Here is a 26,819-nt window from a genome sequence, read left to right on the forward strand (position 1 = left end):
TGTGTCCCCGTTCATAGGGGCATGAGAGACTAGTCAGTGGTAGAATTGAGTTGGCACTTTATTGGCCCAAGCACCCACAAGGTTGAGGTTACTCATGGACAGTAATTAGTCATTTTTTTGTTTGTTGCATTGATGCATTGTGTTTTCTAACTGTCCAAGAATAGGATCCAAAGTGTTAGGAAATATCCGTTCCCATAAATACAAAGGAGGATGTCTCTCCTCATACCTCTGGCACTTTAGTCAGACTGCCAGACTGTGCACCACAGAGCCAATCAGGAGCGAATACATACAGGTCAACGGTGCCAATTGAAAGTCAAGGGCTGTGTCTGTGCCTTTTGGATTACTCTCTCTTTACAGAGAACCCCTGTGGTTCAAGTCAAGAGCTACCCTTCCCCTTTCAGTCTGCTCTGCGCATGTCTGAAAGTGACAGAGCCAGCAGCCAAGAGAGTTTTTCACAGTATGTCATAAAAATGATTACACTTATGAATGTATGTAAAATGCTAATATGTATTAGATCCAGCACAATGGAATAACTAAGACCTGAATTTGAATGCAGCGTGTTCCGATTCCTCCTCTTTCTGTCCAGCAGGGTCAACCAAAAACACTTGGCCTGATGGTTCATGCAGATACTGGGGAAGCAATATAGAAATGTATTGATCCCTTAAATGATTTTACTATTAAATGACCCATATCACAACCCTCATACCTCTTCACAAAAATGGACCTAAATCAATTTTGGAAAAAGGATTTTACTCACAAAAGATGTAGGAATTTATTTTTTCAGTTAAATAGTTGGCCATGCATCAAATAACTATTTTCATCAGAAAAACAAACCCTCAAATGCACTATTGCATTTTGTAAGTTGTCTGCAGGTGGCTTGTTGTGAATGCACTCAAATATCAAATCATTATCAGGTTATGGAAACTGCGTTCTAATTTGTCTTAATGTACAGTATATGAAAGTAATGCTATGAAAAGGATTCTTTCACCTTATCAAGCTCACTTTGACTGACAAATTCCTGCCTATTACTGTGATTAAAAATAGCATATGAAACACCCATGTGAAATGAAGGTCTGCAAAGCTTACAGATTTAAGTCTAATAGCATGATATGAAAGTAGACAGAGTGTGCGATATGAAGGTATAGTCAGTGGACATTCTGAACCTTGTTTGAAGTCCCTAGGTCACATGACTAAGGAGCTATTGAAATTGTACATTTTGAAAAATTCATGTAAAAACGTGTGAGATGAAAATGGACAAACTAAAGGGTGTGCAATATAGAAGGGTAGTCAGTGGACATTCTGGACCTTGTTTGTGTCAAGTAGGTCACATGACCAATGAGCTATTGAAATTCAAATGTAAAAAAAGTTTGTACTTATTCAACTAGGAATACAAATGCTGCTCACACTTCCACATGTTTATTAGCTTTGGAAAGCGAATTAATGTCCAGATCGTGAAAATAAGACCTGTGCAATGTTGTGCGCAATTTTTCCAACATAATGACACTTATTTGGAGTCTGTGGCTCAAGTGGTTTGAAAGCGCGAATATCCAACTTGAAACTGTCTTTACCTCGGTCGATTGTCCGTGGTGTTGGTCCGTCAACTGGTCAATCTTGTTTTACGTATCCACAGGAAAGTATTATTAAACCGACTTAAGTACATGCACGCGATGCATACTAACGGGTGTTTACGTGGTTTTGTGCATGTGCCAGGTGATAGACATTCATCTTCAGTGCCTGTGCTCTAAATAGTCGGGTAAACAAAACTTTCCAGTTGATATTGTCTCAAATTTCGAGCAGCTGAAGAACCAACCGCTAAAGTAAGTTCAAATGTAATTTAAAATATTCTAGCTTGTAAGGAAAACTTTAAATGCATTGTTTGACTGTATACCAAAAAATGGGCTCAATGTCTGATTTTAGGCAATCTTCTGCTCTCCACCCAACAACACACAGCAAATCAGTTTTTCTGATCTACATCCCTCAATACAACCCAGTGCAATAAGCAGGTGATTGATGAGCCTTAATGGCAGAGGCTTAAGTCACCGTTTCAATTTCCTCAGCATCTCTTTAGTCAGCTGCTTAGTATATCTGTTGATCTTCTGGTGTCCTGGCATCCATCCCAGGAGAAAGCGATGGAAGTCTGTCCAGGCAAACATCTCCCTCCACTCTTTCTCCAGGGCAGCAAAGTCCACCTGCTTGGTCACTGATGCCCTCAGTTCTGTGAAGAAGTAGTCCAGCAGGCTGGGAACCTTCTTTTCAAGCTGGTTCTCCTCAATTTCCTCCATGAGGTAGACAACATCCATCATCCCACAGCCTCCACCCACGTACTGAAAGTCCACTGCCGCCACACCCTGCCCACTCCCAGAGAAGCAGAAGTTAGCTAATTTGGCATCTCCATGAACGATGGTCTTGAAGCGGCATTCATTGAGGATCCTGTCAATCTCACCAGCAGCTGCTTTGAGCTGGGAGTCGTCCATGGCATCCAGCTCGTCAGGGCGTGTTTCCAGGTGCCAATAGGTACCTACGGGCCACAGCCCCTCCGGCACCACCCCCAGGAAGAGGCCATGGAAGTGGGCCAGCCAGCTGATGCAGGCCCTCATCTCTGCATCCCTAACGCTGGTTCTTCTCTGGTTGAAGCCCACCACATCCAGGTCCTCCAGAACTATCAGCTGTTTGTCCCCGTATGAACAAGCAGCCAGACAGGCTGGCATTCGACATCCATCATTGGTGGAGTAGTTCTGGTACCAGTGTCTCCACTTGGTAGGACCTCACCTTGTGCATGTGAGACAGGTCTGTGTTCCAGCCTCCAGGGTGCCGAGCGGGGGTCACAGCCATCTAAATGGACCTTCACAGCCATCTAAATGGACCTTCACAGCCATCTAAATGGACCTTCACAGCCATCTAAATGGAACTTCACAGCCATCTAAATGGACCTTCACAATCTGGCCATAGCCGCGCTACAACGTCTGGATTTTGTCACCAACACGCAGTGCCTTTGCACCACACTGCTGCAGAATAAGGTCCCGATATTCTTGTTTCATTTGAAGTATTTCACCAGAACGAAAAATATTAACAGGTTAGGTTATGTCAAATCTGCCAAAATAACGACAGCTTTTGACAAAAGACTGATACATTTAGATAGAAAAGTGTTGAGTGGTGGAATAACAAAGCATGCACGCACACAGTTTAATTGAATAGGAAATGCAAGTCTATGCGTTTCACACACATGGAGGAAATTGAACTTCGACAAACTATTTAATTAAGCGTAATCTTTCAATTCCACACACCGCCATCTCACGAGGGACACAGTCAAAACATTAGTTGTTAACGCCAATGTGCGTAAAACTCACGATGAACATGTGATGCATGTCGAGTTGTATTGTGCTATGTTTCGATCATGAATACTCTGCAATGTTGACTGGAGATTTACATCAAATCAATGGCGCAATACTGCCACCCAACTGGATTGGAGTGTAAAATCTCTCTTCATCGGTGGAGCTACCCGGAAGCTAAATCATGGAAATCACTTGTTGTTGTTGTTATCGAGCAGAAAGTAGCTCGTCTACTTGCTAGCTGTATATCATAATGATCTTGTCAAGGCGGTTGTTTGTATTCCATTCATTTGATAATCTTCTCTTTAAAATCTATATTTTGGAACTGTAACTCATGGAACTGTAACTGTAACTCATTGCTTTGATTTAGTTGTCTGACGTTCTGTCAAGTTCGTCTTGCTAGCTAGTTAGCTAACTTTAGTTCCGAATGACAGGGACAGTCATATTTTCCAGGCTGTATGAAGGCGTTTGAGAAAACGTTAGAACAACATGGATTGCACGGCACTGGAGCACGATGGAGTTAAATTTGCTAAAACTGCTGTCATCTGCGACCAGAATGGAAAATACAACGAGGCTGTCTTCTATTATAAGGTAACATTAAGGACTGAATGAAATGGATGTTGTGGAATAATTTGCCACACTACTCATTGGCTTTTACTTTCACCTGCATCCTATGGTCACCCTTGTGGAATACACTACTTGATCACTGATGCACTTTTAGCCTTTAGAAGTGGCATCCCAGTGTTTACACCTGTGTAACAAACGGTATGTATTCAGCCTTTAAGGTGTATCCAGAAGCTCAAATAATATAGGGTAAGTTACTATCGTAGTGGTACTTGACCCATGGTTAAGACACTTGTATTTTGTTACATGAAAATTAATTTGTCATTTTGAGAGCAATAATATTGGTGTTGTATGTGATATTAGGAGGCGGCACAAGCCCTGATCTACGCCGGCATGGCAGGGTCTAAACTGGAGGGCATCCAGGATAAAGTCAATGAGTACCTGTACCGGGTTCAGGCCCTGCACAATGCTGGTGAGTCCACCTCAACAGTGTAGGGAAAACGGGTGATCCTCATAACCACTTCTGATCCAACTTCATTCACTCTCATACTCCATCCAGAATGCTTGGGCCCGTATTCACAAAGCATATCAGTGAGTAGCCTACAGTGCATTCGGAAAGTATTCAGACCCCTTGACTTTTTCCACATTTTGTTACGGTACAGCCTTATTCTAAAGTTAATTAAATACATTTTTTCCTCATCAATCTACACACAATACCCCATAATGACAAAGCAAAAACAGGTTTTTAGAAATGTTTGCAAATGTATTAAAAAACAACAGAAATAGCTTATTTACATAAGTATTCAGACCCTTTGCAATGAGACTCAAAATTGAGCTCAGGTGAAACCTGTTTCCCTTGATCATCCTTGAGATGTTTCTACAACTTGATTGGAGTCCACCTGTGGTAAATTTAATTGATTGGACATGATTTGGAAAGGCACACACCAGTCTATATAAGGTCCCACAGTTGACAGTGCATGTCAGAGCAAAGCCAATACCGATTAATCGGCCGTTTATTTATTTATTTATTTGTAATAATGACAATTGCAACAATACTGAATGAACACTTATTTTAACTTAATATAATACATCAATAAAATCTATTTAGCCTCAAATAAATAATGAAACATGTTCAATTTGGTTTAAATAATGCAAAAACAAAGTGTTGGAGAAGAAAGTAAAAGTGCAATATGTGCCATGTAAAAAAGGTAACGTTTAAGTTCCTTGCTCAGAACATGAGAACATATGAAAGCTGGTGGTTCCTTTTAACATGAGTCTTCAATATTCCCAGGTAAGAAGTTTTAGGTTGTAGTTATTATAGGAATTATAGGACTATTTCTCTCTCTACGATTTGTATTTCATATACCTTTGACTATTGGAAGTTCTTATAGGCACTTTATTATTGCCAGTGTAACAGTATAGCTTCCGTCCCTCTCCTCGCTCCTACCTGGGCTCGAACCTGGAACACATCAACAACAGCCACCCTCGAAGCAGTGTTACCCATGTAGAGCAAGGGGAACAACTACTCCAAGTCTCAGAGCGAGTGACGTTTGAAACGCTATTAGCGCGCACACAGCTAACTAGCTAGCCATTTCACATCGGTTACACCAGCCTAATCTTGGGAGTTGATAGGCTTGAAGTCATAAACAGCGTAATGCATTGCGAAGGGCTGCTGGCAAAACGCACGAAGGTGCTGTTTAAATGAATGCTTACAAGCCTGCTGCTGCCTACCATCGCTCAGTCAGACTGCTCTATCAAATCATAGACTTAATTATAACATAATAACACACAGAAATACGAGCCTTAGGTCATTAATATGGTCGAATCCGGAAACTATCATCTCGAAAACAAAACGTTATTCCTGTTACATTGCACAACCTTCAATGTTATGTCATAATTACGTAAAATTCTGGCAAATTAGTTCGCAACGAGCCAGGCGGCCCAAACTGTTGCATATACCATGACTCTTCGTGCAATGAACGCAAAATGACACAATTTCACCTGGTTAATATTGCCTGCTAACCTGGATTTCTTTTAGCTAAATATGCAGGTTTAAAAATATATACTTCTGTGTATTGATTTTAAGAAAGGCATTGATGTTTATGGTTAGGTACAGTCGTGCAACGATTGTGCTTTTTTCGCAAATGCGCTTTTGTTAAATCATTCCCCGTTTGGCGAAGTCGGCTGTCTTTGTTAGGAAGAAAGTCTTCACAGTTCGCAACGAGCCAAGCGGCCCAAACGGCTGCATATACCCTGACTCTGTTTGCAAGAGAAGTGACACATTTTCCCTAGTTAAAAGAAATTAAAGTTAGCAGGCAATATTAACTAAATATGCAGGTTTAAAAATATACTGCTCAAAAAAATAAAGGGAACACTTAAACAACACATCCTAGATCTGAATGAAAGAAATAATCTTACTAAATACTTTTTTCTTTACATAGTTGAATGTGCTGACAACAAAATCACACAAAAATAATCAATGGAAATCCAATTTATCAACCCATGGAGGTCTGGATTTGGAGTCACACTCAAAATTAAAGTGGAAAACCACACTACAGGCTGATCCAACTTTGATGTAATGTCCTTAAAACAAGTCAAAATGAGGCTCAGTAGTGTGTGTGGTCTCCACGTGCCTGTATGACCTCCCTACAACGCCTGGGCATGCTCCTGATGAGGTGGCGGATGGTATCCTGAGGGATCTCCTCCTAGACCTGGACTAAAGCATCCGCCAACTCCTGGACAGTCTGTGGTGCAACGTGGCGTTGGTGGATGGAGCGAGACATGATGTCCCAGATGTGCTCAATTGGATTCAGGTCTGGGGAACGGGTGGGCCAGTCCATAGCATCAATGCCTTCCTCTTGCAGGAACTGCTGACACACTCCAGCCACATGAGGTCTAGCATTGTCTTGCATTAGGAGGAACCCAGGGCCAACCGCACCAGCATATGGTCTCACAAGGGGTCTGAGGATCTCATCTCGGTACCTAATGGCAGTCAGGCTACCTCTGGCGAGCACATGGAGGGCTGTGCGGCCCCCCAAAGAAATGCCACCCCACACCATGACTGACCCACCGCCAAACCGGTCATGCTGGAGGATGTTGCAGGCAGCAGAACATTCTCCATGGCGTCTCCAGACTCTGTCACGTCTGTCACGTGCTCAGTGTGAACCTGCTTTCATCTCTGGCAAATGCCAAACGTCCTGCACGGTGTTGGGCTGTAAGCACAACCCCCACCTGTGGACGTCGGGCCCTCATACCACCCTCATGGAGTCTGTTTCTGACCGTTTGAGCAGACACATGCACATTTGTGGCTTGCTGGAGGTCATTTTGCAGGGCTCTGGCAGTGCTCCTCCTGCTCCTCCTTGCACAAAGGCGGAGGTAGCGGTCCTGCTGCTGGGTTGTTGCCCTCCTACGGCCTCCTCCACGTCTCCTGATGTACTGGCCTGTCTCCTGGTAGCGCCTCCATGCTCTGGACACTACGCTGACAGACACAGCAAACCTTCTTGCCACAGCTCGCATTGATGTGCCATCCTGGATGAGCTGCACTACCTGAGCCACTTGTGTGGGTTGTAGACTCCGTCTCATGCTACCACTAGAGTGAAAGCACCGCCAGCATTCAAAAGTGACCAAAACATCAGCCAGGAAGCATAGGAACTGAGAAGTGGTCTGTGGTCCCCACCTGCAGAACCACTCTTTTATTGGGGGTGTCTTGCTAATTGCCTATAATTTCCACCTGTTGTCTATTCCATTTGCACAATAGCATGTGAAATGTATTGTCAATCAGTGTTGCTTCCTAAGTGGACAGTTTAATTTCACAGAAGTGTGATTGACTTGGAGTTACATTGTGTTGTTTAAGTGTTCCCTTTATTTTTTTGAGCAGTGTATATACTTGTGTATTGATTTTAAGAAAGGCATTGATGTTTATGGTTGGAGCAACGTGTACCTAAGCGATTATATGCAACGCAGGACAGGCTAGATAAACGAGTAATATCATCAACCATGTGTAGTTAACTAGTGATTATGATTGATTGATTGTTTTTTATAAGATAAGTTTAATGCTAGCTAGCAACTTACCTTGGCTTCTTACTGCATTCGCGTAACAGGCAGGCTCCTCGTGGAGTGCAATGTAAAGCAGGTGGTTAGAGCGTTGGACTAGTTAACCATAAGGTTGCAAGATTGAATCCCTGAGCTGACAAGGTAAAAATCTGTCGTTCTGCCCCTGAACAAGGCAGTTAACCCACCGTTCCTAGGCCGTCATTGAAAATAAGAATGTGTTCTTAACTGACTTGTCTAGTTAAATAAAGGTCTACAATTTTTTTTTTAAATAGGCCAAATCGGCATCCAAAATTACCGATTTCCGATTGTTATGAAAACTTGAAATCGGCCATTCCGATTAATCGGTCGACCTCTACTGAGAAATGTGATGGCAGCATCATGCTGTGGGGATGTTTTTCAGCAGCAGGGACTGGGAGACTAGTCTGGATTGAGGGAAAGATGATAACTCCTTGATGAAAACCTGCTCCAGAGCGCTCAGGACCTCAGACTGGGGCGAAGGTTCACCTTCCAACAGGACAATGACCCTAAGCACACAGCCAAGTCAACGCAGGAGTGGTTTCCGGACAAGTCTCTGAATTTCCTTGAGTGGCCCAGCCAGAGCCATCTCTGGAGAGTCCTGAAAATAGCTGTGCAGCGACGCTCCCCATCCAACCTGACAGAGCTTGAGAGGATCTGCAGAGAAGAATGGGAGGAACTCCCCAAATACAGGTGTCCCAAGAAGACTCGAGGCTGTAATTGCTGCCAAAGGTGCTTCAACAAAATACTGAGTGAAGTGTTTGAATACTTATGTAAATGTCATTTTTCCGTTTTTTTTTGTTTTTATACATTTGCAAAAATGTCAACCTATTTGTGCTTTGTCATTTTGGGGTATTGTGTGTAGATTGAGGGGGGAAAACTATTTAATACATTTTAAAATAAGGCCGTAACGTAACAAAATGTGGAAAAAGTCAAGGGGTCTGAATACTTTTCCAATGCACTGTATCTAGTCCTTAGCCTATCTAATGTTGGATCACAGTAAACTTACAGTGAGTTTCCTTCTGAGTCATTCTTTCCATGACCTACAGAACAGCTTACACTTCACTTCGCGTGTGTGTTTGTGTGAGATGTGAGGGCCTTCGCATGTGTTTATGAAACTGGCCCACAGATTGAGTTTATTTTTTATAGGAACAGTGCACATTAATCAACGTTTCAGTAAAAGCGCCGGTTTTAGCCAGCTGGCTAAATTTTCAACCGCGGTCCCTGTGCAGGCTATTAAAAACAATTACAATAACAATAAAGAGAAACAATGAGCAGTGAGCACATGCAGAGCAACATAGGACAAGCAACACGTAGCAGACAGAGCAATAGCACAAAAAGCTAAATACATAAAAGCAACAAAGGGTGTGTGGGTATGTCCCGTTGAGTTGGAGAGTGGGTGTGACTCGGGTTCATACTGTACGGTTGAGTTGGAGAGTGGGTGTGACTCGGGTTCATACTGTACGGTTGAGTTGGAGAGTGGGTGTGACTCGGGTTCATACTGTACGGTTGCCCGGGCCTAGAAGCCTCTTAATATCCCTGTCCCTGAAGAGGGTGATGTTACTGTATTCAAGTTGATATGAGCCTCTTTTAATATCCCTGTCCCTGAAGGGGGTCATGTTACTGTATTCAGGTTGATATGAGGCACTAGCCTTATTTGGGTAGAGGAAACCTCTTTCATTGTTTCTCAATGCTGTAGTTGGCAGTAGCTATCCTAACATATCCACATCACCTCAAATATATAGCAGCTATATTTCCCTCATCCAGTTATTTTCTTTGTCAGCCTCTCATTGAGGATATCCTAGCAGTTATAGCGTTGGGCCAGTAACCTAAAGGTTGCTGGTTTGAATACCTGAGCTGGCAAGGTGATAAATCGGTCGGTGCCCTTGAGCAATGCACTTAACCCTAATTTGCTCCAGGGGCGCCATACTACTATGGCTATAAAACAACATTTGACTGCACCTATCCAGTGTATGTGAAAATATATATTTTTAATGTTCCGTTGTGTCCTACTTACCTTTGACCCAATGCAGTTCAAGCTCAAAGTAGCGATCCTCTGAAGAGCAAGCAGCAGGTGGATCTGGAGCGGGCCCACTTCCTGGTCACCCAGGCCTTTGAGGAGGATGAGAAGGGCAATGGGGACGAGGCCATCGAGCTCTACACACAGGCCGTGGAACTCTGCATCCAGACGGTAGGGGCTGCTCAGGAAATACCTACCCAGGCTTCTTTTAGGCCCGCTGTGAGACTACAGAGGCAACTTTCACCACCAATGCTCTTGTATTATGCAAAACAACAAAATTAGCTATACTCTCTGCTATTCAGACCACTGTATCAAACATTATACAGGATGTTAATTCCTGGGTCATCACCAGGTCCAATGGAGGTGTAGTCAGGAACAGGTATAACAACTGTTTATTTGGATTAGGCCATGAACAGACTGATGCCCCACTAGCCTTCATTGCATGTATTGACATCCCTCTTGACCTAGTCTCTAGGGTACATAATATGTTTGCCCTGCAGCCCCCCTCACTCCTTTTCTCCCATTTTCTCTTTCTTTCCTCGCAGTCTAATGATACGACAGACCAGGGGCTGCAGGGCAAACTGAAGCAGCTGGCTCGTCAGGCCCTCGATAGGTAAGGAGGTCACTCTCCCCTCCTCTCTATAGTATAATATGTCTACATTTCTAGTGTTGTATGTATACAGGGCATTCGGAAAGTATTCAGACCCTTGACCTTTTCCACATTTTGTTACTTTACAGCCTTATTTTTAAATGGATTAAATACATACATATTTTCATCAATCTACACACAATACCCCATAATGACAAAGTGAAACAGGTTTAGACATTTTTGCAAATATATTACAAATAAATAAAAAAATTATTACATAAGTATTCAGACCCTTTGCTGTGAGACTTGAAATTGAGCTCAGGTGCAACCTGTTGCCATTGATCATCCTTGAGATGTTTCTACAACTTGGAGTCCACCTGTGGTAAATTCAATTGATTGGACATGATTTGGAAAGGCACACACCTGTCTATATAAGGTCCCACAGCTGACAGGGCATGTCAGAGCTAAAACCAAGCCATGAGGTCGAAGGAATTGTCCGTAGAGCTCCGAGACAGGATTGTGTCAAGGCTTTCAATGTATGCAGCATTGAAAGCCCCCAAGAACACAGTGGCCTCCATCATTCTTAAATGGAAGAAGTTTGGAACCACCAAGACTCTACCTAGAGCTGGCCGCCCGGCCAAACTGAGCAATCGGGGGAGAAGGGCCTTGGTCAGGGAGGTGACCGAGAACCCGATGGTCACTCTGACAGAGTTCCAGAGTTCCCCTGTGGAGATGGGAGAACCTTCCAGAAGAACAACCATCTCTGTAGCACTCCACCAATCAGGCCTTTATGGTAGACTGGCCAGACGGAAGCCATTCCTCAGTAAAAGGCCCATAATGGACTGCTTGGAGTTTGCCAAAAGGCACCTACGGTGAAGCATGGTGGTGGCAGCATCATGCTGTGGGGATGTTTTTCAGTGGCAGGGACTGGGAGACTAGTCAGGATCGAGGGAAAGATGAATGGAGAGAGAGATCCTTGATACAGAGAGATCCTTGATGAAAACCTGCTCCAGAGAGCTCAGGGCCTCAGACTGGGGTGAAGAGTCACCTTCAAACAGGACAATGACCCTAAGCACACAACCAAGACAACACAGGAGTGGCTTCGGGACAAGTCTCTGAATGTCCTTGAGTGGCCCAGTCAGAGCCATCTCTGGAGAGACCTGAAAATAGCTGTGCAGCGACACTCCCCATCCAACCTGACAGAGCTTGAGAGGATCTGTAGAGAATGGGTTGAAACTCCCCAAATACAGATGTGCCATGCTTGTAGCGTCATACCCAAGAAGACTCAAGGCTGTGATTGCTGTCACAGGTGCTTTAACAAAGTACTCAGTAGAGGGTCTGAATACTTATGTTAATGTGATATTTCAGTTTTTTTTTTAAATACATTTTCTAAAAACCTGTTTTTGCTTTGTGTTTATGGGGTATTGTGAGTAGATCGTAACAAATACGTATCATACGCCTCTAGGAAGAGGGAACGCAACACCCTGCTACAACTCAACTCCCCGTGGCGTGAAAGCTGAATGGGATTGTAGGTGCGAGTAAGGATGACAAAGGCAGAATTGACCGTTTACAGGGAATTTATTCCGTCACATGGTAATTTTGGGAAAAAGAGGCTGGACGAAACCAAAGCAAAGAAAGTAAAAAAGTTAACGAGCCCTCTCTCCTACCGTACCTGCCTACCCACTACTTACCTAACTAGCACCACCTGGTGCGCTAACCAAAATACAAGGGGTGGTCCGCCCAGGTCTTACCTAGTGTGCATAGACAGTAAATACTACGGGTTATGTATGCCCGCAGGCCTCTTACTTAAGAACACCCTAGGTGCCTTCCCCTTCCCCCCTGGGAACAAATGAAACAGAATGATACAAACGTAAGTAAGTAAACACTGCGTCCTATTGACACACACATACCTCAGATCAGCGGCTACAAAATATTTAACAAAAACCTGTCTCTGAGCAACAACCAACACAGGCCATAACCATCAGCTCTCTCTGAGCAACAACCAACACAGGCCATAACCATCAGCTCTCTCTGAGCAACAACCAACACAGGCCATAACCATCAGCTCTCTCTGAGCAACAACCAACACAGGCCATAACCATCAGCTCTCTCTGAGCAACAACCAACACAGGCCATAACCATCAGCTCTCTCTGAGCAACAACCAACACAGGCCATAGCCATCAGCTCTCTCTGAGCAACAACCAACACAGGCCATAGCCATCAGCTCTCTCTGAGCAACAACCAACACAGGTCATAACCATCAGCTCTCTCTGAGCAACAACCAACACAGGCCATAACCATCAGCTCTCTCTGAGCAACAACCAACACAGGCCATAACCATCAGCTCTCTCTGAGCAACAACCAACACAGGCCATAACCATCAGCTCTCTCTTAACAAAGGAACACTGGCTTTTCTAGCTTCAGAAGGAGTCTGTAATTGGATACAGCTGTATCCTCTGACGAGAGGGCGGGGTCAGCTCCAATTAGCAATGGGGCCGACCAATCAGCTGCTTGGGGGAAGCCATTTCCTGAAACACACACATACAAACAATACCACAACGGAGAAACTGGGGAACGTAACAGTATTTTTCTAATCCATTTTAGAATAAGGCTGTAACTTAACAAAATGTGGATAAAGTCAAGGGGTCTGAATACTTTCCGAATGCGCTGTAAATGATCAAGGAACACCAACCCGACCGACCAACCAACCAAGCACTTTGTTTCTCTCCAGGGCGGAGGGGCTGAAGGAGTCCCAGTCCGCCAGTCCCTTAGCCCAGTCGCCACAGGACAGGCCGGGGCCCTCAGGGGCCAAACCTAGTGGGGGGCCTTGCCCCGTCAGACAGTTCTTCCCCCTTGGACCTGACTTCTCCCTCCAGAACCGTCCCCAGCCAGTCAGACCGGTCCAGTCCAGCGAGCCTCAGGGTCAGCGCTACACCTCAGAAGAGATCGAGGTGCTCAGGTGAGCAGGCTGGGATCTATCTGGACTCTGGAGAATCATAGAACATGGTCAACACATTGAGTTTAGGCACCCAAGAAGCAATTATCTGTGGTTCCATAATCATCCCCATTTCCCTAGGAGCATAATGCCAGTGTGTGACTGGGTTTTCTAAAGGTTAGGCAGTAACACACCTTTGTTTGGTAAAGGTTCAGGTTTGACTCTCATCTACATTTTCACCTGCTGGGTAAGGTACACATGTTACATTTCTCCTGATTCTCCTCTCCTCCTTTCCAAATAGGAGCACGTCCAAGATCAACGGCATACCCTTCGTCCCCTTCATGAGCGTGGACCTGAAGGAGAGATTTGCTTTTCCTGTTCCATTCTCGTAAGTCAGGATATTCTTGGCTGAGTTAAAAAAGTTCCTTAGTAAGTGGGTGTACAGATTGTAGAATACACACGTAATACATTTCTACTGACCACCAATTTCCATCTGAAAGCAGATACTAGATGGAGTGCCGCTTGATTGCATCAATTGTTAATTTGTGATTAACATCATACTTTTTATTCTCTGTGGATGTTTCCCAGGGACAAACTAGGCAAGCTGGCCCTGTCTCCCAAGCAGAGAACCATCTTCTCCCACTGGGTTCGCCCTGACGAGATCTGCAATAACCCCACCATGATCTTATCTGTATCCAGCTTCAGCATCAAACAGGTCCGGCCACACACACAGCCGTCAATGTTCCATATTAATAATCAAGACCAAAATGTACCCTGTAAAATCCAGAAGTATTTAAGGTGTAGACCACTAAGAGTGCAGTAGCTATATGAGTTGTGTTCTATTGGAATTGACTCCTCATCAGATGGCGCCACTTGTACCTATGTTTTGTCTGATAAAACCTACCTACTTTATGGACAATCTGCTCTATACTGAATACCTGTCAATGTGATGGATACAACTGACAGATTCACCTCCCACCCTGGTGGTTGGATGTCAGTCTCATTATCACCTACTCTCTCCCGTTAGACGGTGGTGTCTGACTGCTCGTTCGTAGCGTCGTTAGCCATCAGCGCTGCCTATGAGCGACGCTACAACAAGAAGCTCATCACCAGCATCATCTACCCCCAGAACCGGCGCGGGGAGCCACAGTATAACCCCTGTGGGAAGTACATGGTGAAGCTTCACATCAACGGTGTGCCCAGGAAGGTAACGCACCGCAAAACCTGGGAGCTGGGTCCACTGGTGCTCAATGTCATTGTGAGATAAGCTAGCAAACCTTACTCTCTAAATGAGAAGACTGTCACTGTAAAGCTGCCATGTCTCTGACAGTGTCTACCAATGAGTTGTATTGTTGTAAGTGTTCCCCCTCCTGTTCCCTGCAGGTCATTATAGATGACTTCCTGCCATGTGGTCAGAATGGAGAGCTGCTGTGTTCCTACTCCAGCAACAGGAACGAGCTGTGGGTCTCCCTCATAGAGAAGGCCTACATGAAGGTCATGGGAGGCTACGACTTCCCCGGCTCCAACTCGGTGAGGGAGTTCCCCCAGTTAAAGTACTACCTCTTGCACTGGGCTCTGTCCATTAGCCAAATGTGCAACTCAATTATCTGCTTTGGCTACATCTCCTTGTCTCCTACTGGACTGATATGAGAGAAGCGAATGTTTTACTTTGGAGAATGTTTCAGAGCTAACAAGAGTTCCCTCAAATTCACAGCGTGGGCTAAATTCCTCATTTCATCCATTGTGCGTGATTGGACAGTTGGCTCTGTTCTCCACCTTGTTATCAATGTTTTCTAAAGTGTGATCTCTATTCGTTCTGTCTTATTGTATTGTAGAACATCGATCTGCACGCACTCACTGGCTGGATCCCAGAGCGTATTGCCATGCATTCAGACAATCAGTCATTCATCAAGGACGACACCTTCCGCATGCTCTACCAGAGGTGAGACACGCAGACACAAACGCACACTCATTAATTCACCCATGCACACACTTAAGGGCCTACATAGTCCATCTGCTCTGTAGAATTCACACACATACAGTACACACCAATAGATATGACTCACAGATTCTTACACTTTTGAAATACTTTATTTGAATCCACAAATCATATTACATTTGCAAAAAGATACACACACCGGGTAATGCCACTAATCCATCCTCCAGTCAGGTAGTCATTTTTCATGATTGCCTTTGCTACCAGATGGTAATAGACATGGTTATCAATACCACAGAGTTTTGTCTCCTAGCCAAGATAGCTGACCTACTACTCTCACATCCCCCTCTCCTCTCATGACAGGTTTCACCGGGGCGACGTCCTAATCACCACGGCAACGGGGGTGATGACAGAGGAGGAGGGCGAGAGGTGGGGCCTTGTGCCAACGCATGCCTACGCTGTCCTGGATATCCGGGAGCACAATGTAAGTGTTAGTGTTAGCATAACCACTCATGGTTATTACAGTAGCTTGTTAGCATAACCACTCATGGTTGTTACAGTAGCTTGTTAGCATAACCACTCATGGTTATTACAGTAGCTTGTTAGCATAACCACTCATGGTTATTACAGTAGCTTGTTAGCATAACCACTCATGGTTGTTACAGTAGCTTGTTAGCATAACCACTCATGGTTGTTACAGTAGCTTGTTAGCATAACCACTCATGGTTGTTACAGTAGCTTGTTAGCATAACCACTCATGATTGTTACAGTAGCTTGTTAGCATAACCACTCATGGTTGTTACAGTAGCTTGGTTAGCATAACCACTCATGGTTGTTACAGTAGCTTGTTAGCATAACCACTCATGGTTGTTACAGTAGCTTGTTAGCATAACCACTCATGGTTGTTACAGTAGCTTGGTTAGCATAACCACTCATGGTTGTTATAGTAGCTTGGTTAGCATAACCACTCATGGTTGTTGCAGTAGCTTGGTTAGCATAACCACTCATGGTTTTAGCATAACCACTCATGGTTGTTACAGTAGCTTGGTTAGCATAGGTTATTACAGTAGCTTGGTTAGCATAACCACTCATGGTTGTTACAGTAGCTTGGTTAGCATAGGTTGTTACAGTAGCTTGGTTAGCATAGGTTGTTACAGTAGCTTGGTTAGCATAACCACTCATGGTTGTTGCAGTAGCTTGGTTAGCATAACCACTCATGGTTTTAGCATAACCACTCATGGTTGTTACAGTAGCTTGGTTAGCATAGGTTATTACAGTAGCTTGGTTAGCATAACCACTCATGGTTGTTATAGTAGCTTGGTTAGCATAACCACTCATGGTTGTTGCAGTAGCTTGGTTAGCATAACCACTCATGGTTTTAGCATAACCACTCATGGTTGTTACAGTAGCTTGGTTAGCATAGGTTATTACAGTAGCTTGGTTAGCATAACCACTCATGGTTGTTACAGTAGCTTGGTTAGCATAGGTTGTTACAGTAGCTTGGTTAGCATAGGTTGTTACAGTAGCTTGGTTAGCATAGGTTGTTACAGTTGCTTCGTTAGCATAACCACTCATGGTTATTACAGTAGCATAACCACTCATAGTATACATGTAGCATGATCTGTTTTATTTGTATCTGGTCAATTCCATTTATGTCTTTGGTATTTTATTAGGATCCCCATTTGCTGTTACAAAAGCAGCAGCTACTCTTCCTGGGGTCCACACAAAACATGAAATGACATAATACAGAACATTAATAGACAAGAACAGAACTACATAAAACATTTTTTAAAGGCACACGTAGCCTACATGTCAATGCATACACACATCTAGGTCAAATAGGGGAGAGGCGTTGTGCCGTGAGGTGTGGCTTTATCTGTTTTTTGAGACCAGGTTTGCTGTTTATTTGAGCAATATGAGATGGAACAGAGTTCCATGCAATAATCGCTCTAAATAATACTTTACGCTTTCTTGAATTTGTTCTGGATTTGGGGACTATGAAAAGACCCCTGGTGGCATGTCTGGTGGGGTAAGTGTGTGTGTCGGAGCTCTGTGTAAGTTCAATTCTTAGCCAAGAGAGACTGGCATGCATAGTATTTAAATCAGCCCTCTGATTACAATGAGGAGCGAAACGTTCCGCTCTGTTCTGGGCCAGCTACAGCTTAACTAGGTCTATCTTTGCAGCACTGGACCACACGACTGGACAATAATCAAGATAAGACAAAACTAGAGCCTGCAGAACTTTGTAACTTTGCGCATCATTAATAGTGTTCTGCCTGCATGCTAAGCTTCTGTGCCATTTGATCTGGCTCTCAGGGGAAGCGGTTCCTGCAGCTGAAGAACCCGTGGAGCCACCTGAGGTGGAAAGGTTGCTTCAGTGAACGGGACGAGCAAAACTGGACCCCAGAACTTCTTAAATACCTCAACTTTGACCCCAAGACCGCACAGAAGTTTGATAACGGTGTGTTCTGGATCACGTTTGAGGACCTGTGCCAGTACTATGATGTCATCTACCTGAGCTGGAGCCCCGCCCTGTTCAGAGAGTCTTCCTGTATCCACAGGTCAGTCAACAACAGCCCTATTCTATCTCCCACAAGGGTCTGCTATACCTATAACTACCTACTATACAGTGCATTCGGAAAGTATTCAGACCCCTTGACTTTTTCCACATTGTTACGTTACAGCCTCGTTCTAAAATTGATTAAATCGTTTTTTTTCCCTCAAATCTACACACGATACCCCATAATGACAAAGCAAAAACAGGTTTTTAGAAATTTTACAAATAAAAAACAGAAATATCACATTTACATAAGTATTCAGACCCTTTACTCAGTACTTTGTTGAAGCACCTTTGGCAGCGATTACAGCCTCGAGTCTTCTTGGGTATGATGCTACAAGCTTGACACACCTGTATTTGGGGAGTTTCTCCCATTCTTCTCTGCAGATCCTCTCAAGCTCTGTCAGGTTGGATGGGGAGCGTTGCTGCACAGCTATTTTCAGGTCTCTCCAAAGATGTTTGATCAGGTTCAAGTCTGGGCTCAGGCTGGGAGGACATTCAGAGACTTGTCCCGAAGCCACCATGCTTCACCGTAAGGATGGTGCCAGGTTTCCTCTAGGCCTGAAGCTTGGCATTCAGACCAAAGAGTTCAATTTTGGTTTCATCAGATCAGAGAATTTTGTTTCTCCTGGTCTGAGTCCTTTAGGTGCCTTTGGCAAACTCCAAGCGGGCTGTCATGTGCCTTTTACTGGGAAGTGGCTTCCATCTGGCCACTCTACCATAAAGGCCTGATTGGTGGAGTGCTGCAGAGATGGTTGTTCTTTTGGAAGGTTCTACCATTTCCACAGAAAGAACTCTGGAGCTTCTTGGTCACCTCCCTGACCAAGGCCCTTCTCCCCCGATTGCTCAGTTTGGCTGGGCAGCCAGCTCTAGGAAGAGTCTTGGTGGTTCCAAACTTCTTCCATTTAAGAATGGTGGAAGCCACTGTGTTCTTGCAGACTTTCAATGCTGCAGACATTTTTTGGTACCCTTCCCCAGATCTGTGCCTCGACACAATCCTGTCTCAGAGCTCTACAGACAATTCCTTCGACCTCATTGCTTGGTTTTTGCTCTGACATGCCCTGTCAACTGTGGTACTTTATATAGACAGGTGTGTGCCTTTTCATTTTCAATCAATTACATTTACCACAGGTAGACTCCAATCGAGTTGTAAAAACATCTTAAGGATGATCAATGGAAACAGGATGCACCTGAGCTCAATTTTGAGTCTCATAGCAAATGTTCTAAATACTTATGTAAATAAGGTATTTCAGTTTTTTTGCAAAACATTCTAAAAACCTGTTTTCGCTTTGTCAGTATGGGGTATTGTTTGTAGATTGATGAGAATTTATTTTTATTCAATCAATTTTAGAATAAGTCAAGCGGTCTGAATACTTTCCGACTGCACTGTATGTGTATAAAAAATACACGTGTATGATATGTGAAGTATATTTCTGGTTGTGTGTGTCCCTGCAGTAGCTGGGATGGGAAGCAGGGCCCGGTGAAGGATGCCTACAGCCTGGCCAACAACCCTCAGTACCGGCTGGAGGTGACCTGTCCTGCAGGGGGCACCGCTGTCTGGGTGCTGCTGACCAGACACATCACTGACAAGGTGCACACTCTGTCTGGCTGTCCACCACCACACAGTATCAGACAATGTCTCATTTCCTCCCATAGACACAATAATCACTCTGTTTTTGTCCTTTTGATGTTCAGGATGACTTTGCACAAAACAGGGAGTTCATCACCTTGGTGGTTTACAAGACAGAGGGAAAGAAAGTTTACTACCCTGGTGAGTTTCTCATGGAAGTGTGTGTGTGTGTGTGTGTGTGTGTTTCCTCTGACTGTCTCGTATGTTCCTCCTCAGCTGACCCTCCCCCCTACATAGATGGGATCAGGATCAACAGCCCCCACTACCTGACCAAGATGAGACTAACCAGCTCTGGAACACACACCTTCACACTGGTGGTGTCACAGTACGAGAAGCAGAACACCATCAACTACACCCTGAGGGTGAGACACACACACACCGTGTCAGATACATCTCCTGAGTGTCAGATCTGTCGCTGGCAGGTAAACACAGCGATCCTGTTGCACTGCGGTGCAGAAGTGACCATATAACATGCCTCAAGCATCTCACAATAGAACGTGAGAAAAGAGAGGGATGGTGGGAGTGGGGGAAGATGAGATGAAGGAAAGAAGAGTGAGAAAAGAGAGTGGGATGGTGGGAGTGGGGGAAGATGAGATGAAGGAAAGAAGAGTGAGAAAAGAGGAAAGTGTCTTGTTCTACTTAATGAGTGTCAAGTGTACACCGTACACACAAGGAATATAAAACTACATCTGAGTTGTATAATTCTACATTCGGAAACATGAAGCAGCCTCCTTTGTCCTATAGTCTGTGAGTCTGCGTGTTCATATCCATGCAGATTGAGTCTTAAATTAACAGTGTGCTAATTATTTCATTAGAAACAGTTTTGTGTCAGAACCCACATGCAGAACTGTGAAATCAGTTGAAAGAGAGCTTGTGAGTTTGTCTGCAATGAATTGCTGTGTGTGACAGAGAGATGGAGAGAGACTTTCTGTTGGTTTGTATATGAGTAAAAGGTTTTATGTTTTGTATGTGACCCAAACCTTTTTTTTGCTCATTTATATTTCATAAACTCCCCCTGCCAACTGATCTGAAGTCTTTGAGGAGCTGTTATCTGATGTCTCACAAAAACAACATGTTTGGCCTCTGTAGAAGAGAAGAAACCCTGAAAGTAGTTGCATGTGTGTCTTTCTGAGAATGAAAGAGAAAAGTCAATTGCCAGAGGAATATCTCTAGCCTTGACTAACAAGCAGCAAACTGGCTGTGAAATCAATTCCTGCACTCTCACTTCCTTAAAAATAATCTGGAGAATTAGTGAATTGACGTTCAGTCTCATACTCAGAAGAGTTCTCGTGAGGTACGGAACGAACATGATTTCTTCCATCTGTATAAGAGCTGGCCAGTATTCTTCATAATGTTTCTATGTTGTGCTGATCACATCCCTGCTCATTCAGTTCCAACAGAGTAATAGACGTTTCCCTCCAACAGGTGTACTCTGGATGCAAGTTCTCCTTCTCCAAGATCCCAACGCCCTTCACTCATACCAAAAGGGTAATATTTACTTCCACTTGTCTCTTTGTTGTTCACATTCTCTATTGGCATGATAACAAAATCACCATCTTACATTGCTAAAGCCCCCTCTCTCTCCCTGTGCAGATCAATGGCCAGTGGAAGGGGCCGAGTGCGGGGGGCTGTGGGAACTACAAGGACTCGTACAAGCACAACCCAATCTACCAGTTTAACCTGGAGCGCCCAGGACCCATGCTCATAGAGCTACGAGGCTCCAGGTAAGACTCACTGCGGCCGGCAGGGGCCCTCCACAGGGACACTTTATGGCTCAATCACAATTGATGGATATAAAATGAATGTCCTCTTGTAACACAGCACTTTTAATACTCGAGTGTTCATCCTGTCCGTCAAACCTTCTCTAATCCGAGGTGGCTGCAGAAGGACTACTCTCCACAGCTTTACACTCTGCCCTGACCCACCTGGACAAAACCAACACCTATGTGAGAATGCTGTTTATAGACTTTAGCTCGGCATTTAATACGGTCATTCCCTCTAGGCTGGTCACCAAACTCCATGACCTAGTGATCAGCCCCTCTCTCTGTAGGGGGGCTGATCCCAGGTTAGACAACTTCACCTCCTCAACCCTGAACCTGAACACCGGTGTGCCACGGGGCTGCGTGCTGAGCCCCCTCCTGTACTCCCTCTTCACCTGTGTTCCTGTACACGGTTCCAACACCATCAAGTTCGCAGACGACACCACGGTGGTAGGCCTGATCAGTGACAATGACGAGTCAGCCTACAGGGAGGAGGTCAAGCACCTGGCTGCATGGTGCGCTGACAACAACCTGGTCCTCAATGCAAAGAAAACCAAGGAGCTCATTGTGGATTACAGGAAGTCTAAAAGCTGCAGCCACACCCCAGTTCTCATTGATGGCACTGAGGTGGAGCGTGTGCCCAGCTTCAAATTACTGGGTGTCTACATCTCCGAGGATCTCTACTGGACCCTCAACACCTCGACCCTGGTGAAAAAGGAGCAGCAGCGCCTGTACTTTTTGAGGAGGCTGAAGAAGGCCCGCCTGTCTCCCAAGATCCTGGTGAACTTTTACCGCTGCACGGTAGTGAGCATTCTGACTAACTGCGCCACAGTGTGGTTTGGCGGATGCTCCTTGGCCGACCGGAAGGCCCTGCAACGTGTGGTGAAAACCGCCCAGCACATCACTGGTGCCCAGCTCCCTGCCATCGTAGACCTCCAGCGCAAGTGGTGTCTGCGTAGGGCGCGCGGCATCATCAGGGACCCTTCACATCCATGCCACAAACAGGTCTCTACGTTACAGGTCTCTACGTTCCCGCACTAACAGGCTCAAGAACAGTTTCTTTCCAGCTACTGTAACCCTGCTGAACTCTGACACGGCACTAGCCATATCCACCCTCCCACCGCTTAGTACTGCCTCTCAGGGACCTTGTTGTACTACTCTCTTTGCACTCTTCACGGTACTACTGGACTCTGACATTGCTTTGAAAAGTCTGATTAAGGACATTATTCAGTTGTACATGTCTACCTCGGTAACCTCATTGCTGCTATCCCTGCATTTCAGTTGCATGCCTCCTTGCACTTTCAATTTGCCTTCATTGCACATTTATACATCCCACTTAATAACATACATTGTAATTAATTGTTTTACTTGTACATATTTTGCACTCTTTTATTTGCACTTCTGGTCAGATGCTAACTGTATTTAGTTATACTGTACTTGTTCAATGACAATAAAGTTGAATCTAATCTAAATGACTACAATGCTAAATAATATGCATGGTCTGCATTGTGTTTGACAGTCTGACTCCAATGAGACTTTGTCATGACACATCCAGAACATTTGAGCTGTCACAGAATACGATTCCCAGGTGTAAATGTGACCAGACAGACTAACAGTCAGTTTCCAGTGTTACTGGACTCCCTTACGTCATCCTGTAGGGGGTCATCTTTAATAGTTCATCTGGTGCTCCTAATTAAAACGAGATGACTCTCTCTCTCTCCGCCTGTAGGCAGTAGAGCGCAGGTTCTGGTTGCTTGTGGTGTTGTTATTGTTGTCATCATGTCTCGGTCTCTCCCTCTCTAGGCAGTACAGTGTGGGCTTTGAGATGGTGACCGTGTCCACTGTAGTAGAGCCAGGACCTGCAGGCGTCCCGAAGAAGAACAGTGGAGACTACAGGTACAGGATACACAGGAGATCAGCTCATAGAGGTGTTGAGTTCCAGATGAGTTCAGTATCAATCCTAATATTAACCCTTTACACTCGTGGGAATTGGCCTATATAGATATGGCTAAATGGAAATCTTTATTACAGAAGAGATATGGAAAGCATATGAATAGGAATGGTAGCAATTAAAAGGGAACAGTTTGGAGATTATGGTAAAATGATTAGACTAAAGGTGAGGATACAACAGTTCACCTGACACGACTGAATCCAAACATTCTGCTGTTGATTTGATGTGTATTTTACAGCATTTGTTGATAACGAAATCTGAAAATACTCATTCAGTAACGTGATAAGAATATTCATGGTTTGGGGTAGGTCCAACATAAGACAAAAAAATTACAAGAGTTTGAGTGCGAGGTCAAGCTGGTGTTTAAGTGGCCACACACCTCTCCTAAGTATGCACAGTTCCTAAGTAACTTCAATACACTTTTATGACTAAAATACGAGTCTTCAACTACAAGGAGCTTTTTGAGCTCTCCTAGCTGTGCCGACCATATGCACTGGTAGTTGTTGTTTGGAACACAGCCCTGCATCCCCGCCATCACACAATTACTGTTATTAAAAAATTACTGTTTACGCAATCCAAAAACGGTCCATTATAAATCCCAATCTGGGTCAGGTTGGCGTCATTAAATTCAAAAATGTGATTTTACAGTAGGCTTTCACAAGCCAATTCAGAGAAGCAGATCGTCATTTTGGTGCGCATAGAATGTAGTCATGAGTACAGCCCCCCAAAAATCACAATACAACAAACACAGGCTCATTGTGTTCGGGACATCCCAGGTCATAACGCCATGTCATCTTGTAAATGTACATCAAACATAATGATCATAGACATTGACACTGTATATTACATGAGTTTCATATGGTAATGTGAAGTGCACATTTGGGCTCATGCGTGTTTGACTCGCTTCACATCAAAGTGGTATTTATTCTAATCCTCAACGTTTCATCTTTCAAAATACATCAAGCCATCTTAACTTACAGCGTTTCCCTCACTTGGACGACAAAATGTTTTGCCCAATTATCAGAACGAATGGGGGCAACTTCTTGTCGCGCACTGTGCTCAAGTTCCAAACGGCTCAGTCAAACCCCATACAGAGCTGTGACTCTGACCTCTGACCTCATGTATAGCATGTTACTGTACAGCTACTGTGTTCCAATGTAGGCGCTTATCAGTGTCCAAATCGGCCATTTTCAACCCGGGTATGAGTGTCATTTTCCTACTGTGAAACTCTGAGCTTGTTTAATGCCAATGTTGGTAAACATAAATGTAAACAAACACTATATAGCCTCAACATGGTTGAAATGATCATTTTGATATCATCTATGGTCAGTCCTTGCAGTCGCGGCTTAACTGACTAGGTATCCCCTTTCTGTCGATGAATTTGAAAGTGGTTACATTTCTCCAGGCCCATCTCTCAGCTTTTTACTAAAACAGAGACGGGGTGACCGCTTGAATGCATCCATCATAAAATGTTATGCACAGGTTAAAGTTCAGTGTTGGAACATATATTGGGGACACGTGATTCTCCAAAGCCGATGACCTGATGACATGCTGCCTAAATGTGGTGGCTACAGTCACAACACTGGGAACATTCTATACATTCCCCACAGGTCAAAAGGTCACATCTGAGGACCTCGTGTCTGACCTCTGGGATGTCTATGCTAATTGAGTTAGCCTGGTTCAAAGGTTGAGGGTGTACTGAAATTAGTTTCGTTGCACAAAGGAATGCCTTTTGAGTTAGATCTTTTGGCAAAGGCTATGTGTATGTCAGAAATGATTTTGAAATAATTGAAGTAAAGATATTCATAACATTTTCCTCACATTTAGACCATGATTGTTGATTATGCAATATTATCCTGTAGATGAGGTTAAAGCAGGTTAAATTCGTATTCAATAGCAGATCATCTCTATAAATTCATGTAATCTGCTCTTGAACACATTGTATGCATTTATTCATGGGTAATGAAATATGAAACAGAAAATGTCCAGGAATGGCGGTGGACTGCATTGTAACAACAGGTTATGAAGGAATGGAGATTAGAAAGGGTGCTATTTGAGACTATTGAGACAAAGCCATAGTGACTCTCACTCTCGCTCTCTCTCTTTCTCTGTAGGTGTGGTTTCTGCTACATGGAGGCAGACCATGTCCCCGCTGGCATCTATAATGTCATCCCCACCACCTTCCTGCCCAAACAGGAAGGACCCTTCTTCCTGGACTTCAGCAGCACCATGCCCCTAAAGGTCTCCCAGCTCCAGTAAGGAGAGGGGGGAAGGATTCAGGTGTGACACCAGGAATAACTTGCCCACAACATGGACAGTCACTGTTACCTAAACTCTGGGTGGAACTTGTTACAACTGCAGGAGAACCCAAAAGAGACTGATTTATTTTATTATTATCAAGGGTATTTGGAAAGGGACAAGTTTTTGGTATGGAACCTAGCCCTCTATGTGCTGAGGGGTGTGCAAGAACATGTACCAAAAAATGTAAACTATCAGAGCTAATGTTGGAGGTGCTTCCTTCCTCCTTTGCCATAATGACAGATACAGTAAATGATGTCACAACAACTATGGCCCTTCTGATTTTCAATGTTCAATTACTTGGCGCTTGTTGACCGCCAGTCTAGGTACTCAAGAGGCAGTGCTGGTGTTTACCAAGAACGAAGTGTGATGTTCTCTACTGCAACCGCTACTGTCTTTCTCAGGAGACGGCACCACGACAGGGATTTCTCTGTTGCACAGGAATGAAGACTAATCTGTGGTATTTATAAGGATGCGTGACACAGGCATGCAGGACGTGTGTGTGGTTGCAAAATTCTAGGAACTTTCAATAAATTCCCTGGTTTTCCAGATTCCTGGAATCCTCCAACTGGGATTTAGGGAAAACCAAAGAATTTATAAGTTCCTGAAATTTTGCGTGTGTGTGTACTCACATGGAAAACGACATTTGAAATGTATCGCCAATCTTCAGTCTCTTGTTTACGCTTCAGCAAGGACTTGAACACTTCACAGTGGTTTCTCCTTCTCTGTTAACATTTCGTCAAACATGCAAGACTGCTAGTGGCTTTGTCATTTTCTGGACAATTACTGTAAAGTGTCAATGCTATACAGTCTTGTGGACAAGACCCACTTCTCAAACATACTTTATTTTTTACAAAGGAAAGCATGGACTTACTAGAAGAGTCACCTGTACCATGCAGACTTATTTTGCATGACCAAAATGGCTGCTCTTTGTCGTTTCATTCTTCTTTACATTTTCTGTTTTTCTTCCCCCTCCAGTGACTGTTAAAGGGCAACTATTGCTGCTGTTGCCACTTATGTCATATGCAATAGTCTTGTATGATTTTGCTCAACTTGCACTAAATGTGGAATGATGTATTCAAACACGGCATTGAAGGAAGTCAGAAAATGTGTTGTCTGTTTGTGTTGGTGAAGATCTGGCCTCTCCTGTCTAAGAGCATTTGAAAACAGAGCGTGTTGTG

The 26,819-nt window shown here is 44.1% G+C and overlaps 1 protein-coding gene across 2 annotated transcripts; it reads left to right on the forward strand.

Annotated features, from left to right (window-relative positions):
- Positions 1–1,728: 1,728 nt before the first annotated feature.
- On the forward strand, positions 1,729–26,746 carry LOC115176673 (calpain-7-like). Of its 2 annotated transcripts, XM_029736834.1 has the most exons (20): positions 1,729–1,817; positions 3,783–3,920; positions 4,257–4,365; positions 9,995–10,152; positions 10,527–10,594; positions 13,303–13,530; positions 13,808–13,894; positions 14,095–14,221; positions 14,534–14,713; positions 14,890–15,036; positions 15,342–15,448; positions 15,806–15,926; positions 17,759–18,003; positions 19,455–19,590; positions 19,695–19,770; positions 19,846–19,991; positions 21,055–21,117; positions 21,223–21,353; positions 23,193–23,285; positions 25,455–26,746. In XM_029736834.1, the coding sequence occupies exons 2-20, from the start codon at positions 3,819–3,821 to the stop codon at positions 25,597–25,599; spliced, it is 2,469 nt and encodes an 822-aa protein (XP_029592694.1). In that variant the 5' UTR covers positions 1,729–1,817; positions 3,783–3,818; the 3' UTR covers positions 25,600–26,746. The 2 variants fall into 2 exon arrangements, with proteins under 2 accessions (XP_029592694.1, XP_029592693.1); XM_029736833.1 differs by lacking the exon at positions 1,729–1,817 and having other exon boundaries at positions 3,461–3,920.
- The last annotated feature ends 73 nt before the right edge of the window (positions 26,747–26,819 follow it).

Source organism: Salmo trutta, chromosome 37, assembly GCF_901001165.1.
Source record: "Salmo trutta chromosome 37, fSalTru1.1, whole genome shotgun sequence".
Taxonomy (NCBI): Eukaryota; Metazoa; Chordata; class Actinopteri; order Salmoniformes; family Salmonidae; genus Salmo; species Salmo trutta.

Bases quoted from the DNA above. Each gene is read 5' to 3' on its own strand.
- LOC115176673 (XM_029736834.1), top strand. From the start codon at position 3,819: ATGGATTGCACGGCACTGGAGCACGATGGAGTTAAATTTGCTAAAACT. The intron at 15,449-15,805 runs GTGAGACACGCA...CTCTCATGACAG, and splicing joins TTCCGCATGCTCTACCAGAG to GTTTCACCGGGGCGACGTCC. The intron at 19,992-21,054 runs GTGAGACACACA...TCCCTCCAACAG, and splicing joins CCATCAACTACACCCTGAGG to GTGTACTCTGGATGCAAGTT.